The sequence below is a fragment of the Cornus florida genome, unplaced genomic scaffold (genome assembly GCF_030987335.1).
Source record: "Cornus florida cultivar Cherokee Brave unplaced genomic scaffold, ASM3098733v1 CherokeeBrave_3.0.0_Hap2_Chr11, whole genome shotgun sequence".
Lineage (NCBI taxonomy): Eukaryota > Viridiplantae > Streptophyta > Magnoliopsida > Cornales > Cornaceae > Cornus > Cornus florida.
Window position 1 is genome coordinate 134,765,903 of NW_026775581.1, and position 8,777 is coordinate 134,774,679.

At 34.8% G+C, this 8,777-nt stretch overlaps 1 protein-coding gene across 1 annotated transcript; it reads left to right on the forward strand.

The window, feature by feature from the left end:
• Positions 1-656: 656 nt before the first annotated feature.
• Positions 657-4,237, forward strand: LOC132284353 (chorismate mutase 1, chloroplastic-like). The gene is made up of 6 exons (XM_059786450.1): positions 657-1,006; positions 2,404-2,626; positions 2,711-2,797; positions 3,182-3,325; positions 3,586-3,678; positions 3,811-4,237. Exons 1-6 carry the CDS (start codon positions 825-827, stop codon positions 4,045-4,047), a joined length of 966 nt encoding a protein of 321 aa, XP_059642433.1. The 5' UTR covers positions 657-824; the 3' UTR covers positions 4,048-4,237.
• Positions 4,238-8,777: the final 4,540 nt, after the last annotated feature.

Here is an 8,777-nt window from a genome sequence, read left to right on the forward strand (position 1 = left end):
TTGGTGTCTGAAAATCTCTTCAAGCATAATAGAGAAGGAAAAGGCTTCACGTTGGGCCAATAATATTTCCTTAATTGGGTAGGAACTGCTTCTAGATTTGCTCATTTGGGCTGGGCCGGGTTTTTCCTTTGTAATGGCTCTAACGTTTGTCCTTTGTTTGGGCTTGTTTGGCTGATGCAGCCTTTGTAATTATTTACTCATATGTATAATTGTTTGATATTTCCGAAAAAAAAAATAAGGTTAAAAAATAAAAAAGAATAAGGTTAAGCTAAGCTCTCTAAAAAGTGCATTTCATCGTAGACTTCCAATTTTTTCTATACACATCCTCAATTTTTTTTCCTCACCTTTTTCCGTGCTCCTTTTTTTAAAAAATTACCAGTTACATTTATTTATTTCTATAGTACTCCACAGTATAATGCTCTAAAAAATTACCAGTTACTTTTTCCGTGCTCTAAATTCTAAATTTTAAACTTTTAAATTCGAATAAATATATATATTTTAATAAATTAAAAGTGTGAAAAGTCAATTCGTCTGTGTGGAAATCTGAACCACCTACCACGATTCGTGAGCGTTTGCCGAAACGTCGCAGTCTTGAACAACCCCACTACGGTAGCATTTTGTATTGTGTTGGTACCAACTCAGGACCGGGGGAGTACCCATCTACCTACCACTTTTCAACACCTACGCAACCCCACTTACACAGACATTGTTTTTGTTCAGAAAACCCCTCTCTTTCTGTGACCGTTCTTTCTATCGTGCTCTCTTTTCTTTCTTTCTGCTTTAACTCTCTCTCTCTCTTCTCAATTTGTTTGATCGTTCCGAGAATGGAAGCCAAATTATTAGGATTCGCATCTCCTGCAATACAAACCCATACTGGTTGTAAGCTTTCAAAACCCAGTTGCCTTTTTGCGCACAAAGGTGGGCGGATTTGCAGCTTTCGATTCATCAATACAAACTCGTCAAAACATGGGTCTCCATCTGTTCAAGCATCTGCAACTCGCATTGGGTATATAACTCTCTTCCTGTTTTTTTTTTTTTTTTTTTTTTTTTCCCCTACCTATTGTTCTTATTTCCACAATTTACCATTTGGGTTTTTCCATGAACCTTGCGAATCAATTTGCTTTCTGATAGTATTATTATTATTATTATTATTATTATCATCTTAAAAAGGGAATTTATTAATTATCTGTTGTGTTCAGTTGAAAGTGTATTAATGAGCACAATTTTATCTGTTTGGAATGTTTGCTCTCATTATTGTAGAATGTGGTATCTTTTGATTCTCTATTTAGATCAGTCTTTGATGCTTATAAATTTATTATGGCACAATATTCTCTCTTTTGGCTATTTGCAACCACTACTGTTTAACGTGTTATCTTCTGTTTGAATTATCAGGTAAGTTTCTACACCGTGTTTTGGAATTTGGGCATGATTTTATTTTTATTTTATTATTTTATAAAAAATAATCGGATGGAAAGTTCAATTAATTAAATTTTTGATCTCTTAATTGTCAACTCATGTCTTTCCAAATTTAACTTCTAGTTGTGAGAGGTGGATTGCACTTTATTGCAATGTAGATGATTCATGCAGTTGAAATTTTGGGGGTTCTGCTTCTAAGGATCAATTTTCAACCGTCGATTCTCATCTTCTTTTTGTTAGCTTGATATATGAGAGGTGGATTTTCTCTAACGCAATATAGGATAATGTTTGATTTATTATTCTCCACTCGTGAAGATCTTGTTTGGGGACCTGTTTGTTTGTTTGCCCCCACAAATTCACATAAATTCATATCTATCTGTTTATCATGCATTAAATTTTTAATGTGGTATACACAATTTTTTTGGATATTAGATTAGAGTCGCACAGTAGAATGTTCATGAACATGACTATGCTTCCTTATAAGCATGCACCATAATTTCCTTGTTGCCTATGTTTTTTTATCCTGAGAAATTGATTTATTCACAGAACATAAAAGCCCTTGCACAGTTTAGAATGATGGTTTTGTCTTTCTAACTTGAATGAATCATAATCAAGTTCATTTATGATAGCATGCATTCATAAACAATGTATTTTGATTATTTATTTGCCTACAAAGTCAATTGTTGCATATTAATACATGCACAAGCATGCAATGCATATCTATAAGCACACTATAAATCTTGAAGTAAAACACTCAATATGTGGTTATAGATATGCATTGCATGGGTTAACTTTTTGGAAGATCTCCAATTGAGTTTGACTTTCCACTAAGGGCTTGTATTATTAATGGGTGTATAGTTCAATAAATGACTGATAATTGTGCAGTAATCCATCATTAAATTATATCAAGACATAATTGCCATCTCTTGGAAGCTTTTTCTGAGCTTTTTAAAATAAAGGTCTGAAGTTTATTTTCTTTATTTGTAGATTGCCAAAGAAAGAAAGGGTCGATGAAAGTCAGAGCTATACTCTAGAGGGCATAAGACATTCTTTAATACGACAAGAAGATAGCATCATATTTAGTCTTTTGGAAAGAGCTCAATATCGTTACAATGCAGAGACCTATGACCCTAACGCTTTCTTCATGGATGGCTTCAGTGGCTCTTTGGTTGAGTACATGGTTAAAGCAACTGAGAAGCTTCACGCTCAGGCACATAAACTTAAACTTGTGGAAGTAGGGAAGAAAAACTCTAATTTATTGCAGGGTTCTGATTGATTTTTGATGATGCATCAGGTGGGAAGATACAAGAGTCCTGATGAGCATCCTTTCTTCCCTGATGACTTGCCCGACACAATGCTGCCTCCTTTAGAATACCCCCAGGTAAGATATTAAATTCAGTTGAAATGTGATGCTTTTACCTGAATTAAAATTTGATTCACTTATAAGCCTCTGGGGACAATTTGGTTATTGGTGAATTTTCTTTGAAGTTGTTGGAAGCTGGAATTATCATGAGTAATATAACATGGTTGAAGGCTTGAAGCCACCACCAAGCATTAGCTTGACTGGGTATCTCTTCCACTCGAGCATTAACTTGGCTAAAATTTTATGGTATTGACTATTAAGGATGGTTTATTCCATCTCTCTTTCTCGCATGTGCGAGCACGTGAATGTCTGTGCACACTTGTGATCATTTTCAATGAAAATCATCAAGTTATATCTTTGCAAGCATTCCTAATTTATCCTTGTTTCTAATATGCAAAATAGGTTCTGCATCCTATAGCTGATTCAATCAATATCAACAATGAAGTATGGGATGTGTACTTTAGAGATCTTCTTCCGAGATTAGTTAAGGAAGGAGATGATGGTAACTGTGGATCAACTGCAGTTTGTGACACAATTTGCTTGCAGGTACACAATTTGACTACGTCTAATTAGTTGGAACAGTTATAATGGGAAATGATTATACAATTATGAGGCATTGTTTGTGTTTTAATGATCAAGAAGGCTTTTGTATTATTCGACTCACTCATACTCTAAACCATGTATTATTATTCCCCTCCCTTTCCTTTCTGAGACATCGATGGCCTGACATGATGTTATTTTCTACCTTGAGGGATTCTAACTTGGCGATCTTGCTTAATATGTATTGTTGGACTCTTAACATGCAGGCCCTCTCAAAGAGAATTCATTATGGTAAATTCGTAGCAGAGGCAAAATTTCGAGCATCACCGGATGCATATGAAGCTGCCATTAGAGCTCAAGTATATTTTTCTTTTGTGTTTCATTTTATTGCATCTTTTATATTTTTCAAAATTTTCTTTCAAATCTTCTCATATCATGGGATGGAGATGGGTTTGAGGTCTTATTTGTATGGTGTGATGCTCGCTTTGCAGGACGGTGCCCAACTGATGGATTTGCTAACATACCCAGCAGTGGAAGAGGTAATCAGAAAGAGAGTAGAGATGAAAGCTAAAACCTATGGGCAAGAGGTGACAGACAAGATAGAGGAAGACAGAGCTGATCCCATATACAAAATAAAACCAAGCTTAGTTGCTGACCTTTATGAAGACTGGATCATGCCATTGACGAAAAATGTTCAGGTTGAATATTTATTAAGAAGACTGGACTGAAGTTAGTTTATCAAGTGAATAGTCTTAGTTTTGCTGTGTGTGATAAGTACAATGATGAAAAAAATGCTTGTGTTTTTGTACAGAGTGGTAGTATATATGCCACTATGTCATTCTGAGTGTTAAACTAGTCTCCTTTTGCTGTATATTTTGATCTATTGAGTATGTTATTCCAGGTGTTAATAATGCATCAGCACTATACACGTGTCTATTTTACTGAGCTTTTCATTTGATACAGTATGAAGACGTGGGAGAGAGAAACACAAAGGAAAATATTTATAGTAATGAATTGCAATATCATTCTCATTATTTTCTAATTATAAATCATTGATATGAAAACATTCCACGTATTATAATTAAAGAATATAATGTTGCGTCGATAAAATTGAAAAATGGTTTCAATAAACATGGCATGTTTCAATAAATTCATTTTGTGGGTGTTTTTCACACTTTTTTTTTGTTTTTGTTTGTTTAGATCTGCTTATGCTTGGCTTGTTATTGGCTAGTATGGATGGATCTGTTATTTTCTCTTTGGTTAGATCTTGATCTATGTCGGTTTTGGTTGTTCTCGACTTGATTAGATTTTTTTCCTCGATTTGATCATGTGTGGGTTTTGGGTGGTTTTTGTTGGGTTTAATTAACAAACAACAATTAGAAATCAAAATTGATCATCAATTAAGAGAGGGTTTGATCTCATATCTGATTAGAAAATTAAACTTGAAATACCTTTGAGAATTCTTTATCGGCTTTTGAGATATCTGAAAAATAGAGCGCTTTATCCCTTTCTGAAAGTTATCGATACCATAGGACTGAATAAGGGTTTTAAAACTCCTATATATAACAACAACAACAGGGAAGACGATTTCTCTACAAACAAGCATATCTAAATCTCCCTTCCTATCATGGAAACTTAGATATCAATGATTAGAAATAAATCACACCAAATAAGTTGGAAAACCATAATCCAATGGTATAAAACCATACTCCCAATTATACCACAAAATTGGAAAGTACAAACTTAATCCATCAAGTATCAATAATTATATTGCAATCCTACTTTAGAAAACATAGTGCGTAGGACCATAAAATAATTTTTATTGTTTAAATATATATATATAAAAATTCCAACAATCTCCCACTGGCAAACTTTAGTAGTTATGTTTAGATTTATCAATGTGATGCCAATTTCACATCTAGCCCAAACAATTTCATGAGTGCAATACCACTCTCAAGCAACAAGAATAACACGTGCACATATCATATACAACAATGTAATAATAATAATAATGATGCATCATAACTTTATTTTCATGCAAATAACTATCACCAGAAGGTGTAAATAAACTGAAAGAAACAACTGCAATGTAACATGATGTAATAGAGAAATCAGACATCATAACACAATGACTCTTGAATACACATCCGAATCACGTGCTCTTTAAATATTTTTGGCTAAAGACCTTTAGTGAAAGGATCTGTAATCATCATTGCTGTATCTATATGGGGAACCTTAATAATACCTTGTTTAATCTTCTCGCACACGTAAAGGTACTTTACATCTATGTGCATATTACGCTTGGTCAATTTTTCATTTTTCACATATTTTGTGACAGCTTCATTATTACAGAAAATTATCAAAGGCTTGTGTATGGAGTCCACAACCTTTAAATCCGCAATAAATTGTTTCAACCACATAACACGTTTGGTCGCTTCATAACAACTGATCAATTCTGCATACATAGTTGAATCTGCGATAATAGATTGCTTAGAGTTTTTCCATAATACAGCTCCCTGAGCCAACATAAAAATATATCCAGAAGTGGAATTTCTACTACTCGAACAACCTGCATAGTCCGAATCAGAATAACCAATTATCTCCAAACAATCTGATTTCCTGTATACCAAGATAAACTCTTTTGTTCTCTGAAGATATCTCAAAACTTTCTTCACCGCCCTCCAATGAGCAATACACGGATTTTGCTGAAATCTTCCAAGCATCCCAACTACATAACTAATATCTGGTTTAATGCACGTCATAGCATATATCAGACTTCCAATTGCAGACGCATATGCAGCGACATCAATATTACTTTTCTCAATCTCATTCTTAGGACATTGTTCCTCTGAAAAAATATCCCCTTTTACAACTGGAACCTCACCAGGTGCACAATTTTCCATCCCAAAAGTTTTTAAAATTTTATTAATATATGCCTTTTGAGATAAACCAAGTGTTCCTGTCACGCGATCTCTATGGATCCTAATACCAAGGACAAACTTAGCATTGCCCATATCCTTCATATCAAAATGACTTGATAAAAAATTCTTCGTATCATGTATTGCATGAATGTCATTGCTAGATAGTAAGATATCATCAACATATAAAACAAGAATAATAAAACGACTCCCACTGACCTTGAGATATATGCATTTGTCTATAATATTCTCCTTAAACCCATAACTAGTAATCACTTCATCAAATTTCAAGTACCACTATCGTGAAGCTTGTTTAAGCCCATAAATTGATTTTTTTAACTTACACACTTGATGTTCATGTCCCTTAACCACAAAACCTTCAGGTTGAGACATGTATATCTTTTCCTCAAGGTCTCCATTAAAGAATGCTATCTTCACATCCATCTGATGCAACTCAAGATCATAATATGCAACAATAGCAAGAATGACTCTCAAAGAATTCTTTGATGAAACTGGAGAGAAAGTCTCAGAGAAATCAACACCTGGCTTCTGCTTGAAACCTTTAGCTACCAATCTAGCTTTATATCTATCAACATTTCCAAGTGAATCCCTCTTGGTCTTAAAAACCCATTTGCACTCCACCGCATTGCGATCTGTAGGTAAATCAGTAAACTCCCACACCCCATTAACATCCATAGAGTGCATTTCATCTTTCATAGCATCTATCCAACTTGAAGATTCATGACTCCCATGGCTTCATTAAATGAAATTGGATCTTCATGCTCGCCAATGTCAACCTCACTAACATACACTTCAAAAACATCAGGTATAGCGGATCTCCGAAATCTAGAAGATCTTCTAAGTTGATCAAGCTCAGAAAATGGATTAAAAGTTAAAGCAAGAGGTTGCATATGAGTAATAACTGAAGGGGTAGGACTAGGAGCTCTGAATGGAATCACTGAAGTTGGAACTAAATCTGTAGTAAATGGAATAGACACAGAAGATTGCTCCTCTGTAAAAAAGAAAGTACGATGATCTAAACTCCCACTGGATTTGTCATTCTCAATAAATTTTGCATGACTAGTCTCAACAATCTCCATAGGTCTAAAGGGACAATAAAATCTGTAACCAAATGATCTCTCAAGATACCCAATGAAATGACAAGTAACAGTGCAAGGATCAAGCTTTTTAATATCAGGATTATACAACTTTGCCTCTGCAAGACATCCCTACACATGCAAATGTCGAAGACTAGGTCTACGACCTATCCAAAGCTTGTAAGGTATTTCAAGAGCTGCTTTACATGGCACCCTATTAAGAATATAAACTGCCGTTTTAAGAGCTTCTCCCCAAAAATTCTCAGGTAGTGAAGAATGGCTCATCATATTACAAACAACATCTTGATAGGTGCGATTTCTCCTCTCTGTAACTCCATTTTGTTCAGGAGACCCAGGTGTGGTATACTGTGGCACTATAGCATGCTCTTTGAAGTACGTGACGAAAGGACCATGATTCATACCCTCCTGGTCCATTTTCCCATAATACTCACTACCTCGGTCTGATCATACAATTTTAATCTTTTTGCCTAACTGTTTTTTAACTTCAGTTTGATAGATCTTAAACATGTTAAGTACATCGGACTTTTGGTGTATTAGGTACAAATAAGCATACCTTGAAAAATCATGTCCTCCTCGAAAAGCGGTAGGAAACAGGGCACAAATATCTGTGTGAATAAGGTCCAATAGACTAGATGACTGACTAGCCTCAAAGTTGCGTTTCTTCTGCATCTTTCCCTTGACACAGTCAACACATAAATCAAAATCTGAAAAATTTAGTGGTCTTATAATCTCATCCTTGACCAAGTGTTCAAGTCTCTTTCGAGAGACATGCCCCAATCTCCTATGCCATAACATAGATGAATCCTCTCTAATAAAAGCACGTTTTAATCCGGAAGGTATCGAATCCACAGAAAAACAAGAAGTAAATATATGAGAATCATCCAACAATAACTGATATAAACCATCAACTAAACAACCATATCCAACTACATTATTACCATAATGAATAGTAACTGATCCATCACCAAAAGAAAACCGAAAACCCAAAACATTAAGTCTTAAAACTGAAAGTAAATTATGCCTAATAGTAGGAACATAAAAAACATCCTGAAGCTCTAAGGAAAAACCAGTGTGTAACACTAGCGAAATCGTCCCAACAACTGCAACATGAACCGCATCAGCATTACCCAACACCAATTTCTCCTCAGCCCTGGGTTTTCTCTGGCTTCGAAGTCCCTGTGATGAACATGAGATTTGAATAGATGCACCCGTATCAATCCACCATGTATAATTGGGCACATTTACAAAGTTGGATTCAAATATTACCATAGCAACTCCCATACCTGCTTTGTTTTTCTTTAACCAATTTTTGTAACCGTAACAGTCTTTCTTTTGATGTCTTTTCTTCTTACAGAACCAACATTTATCATTCGCATTTGCATGCTTAATGTCTTTTCCTTTGTTGTCCTGCTTTTCATTTTT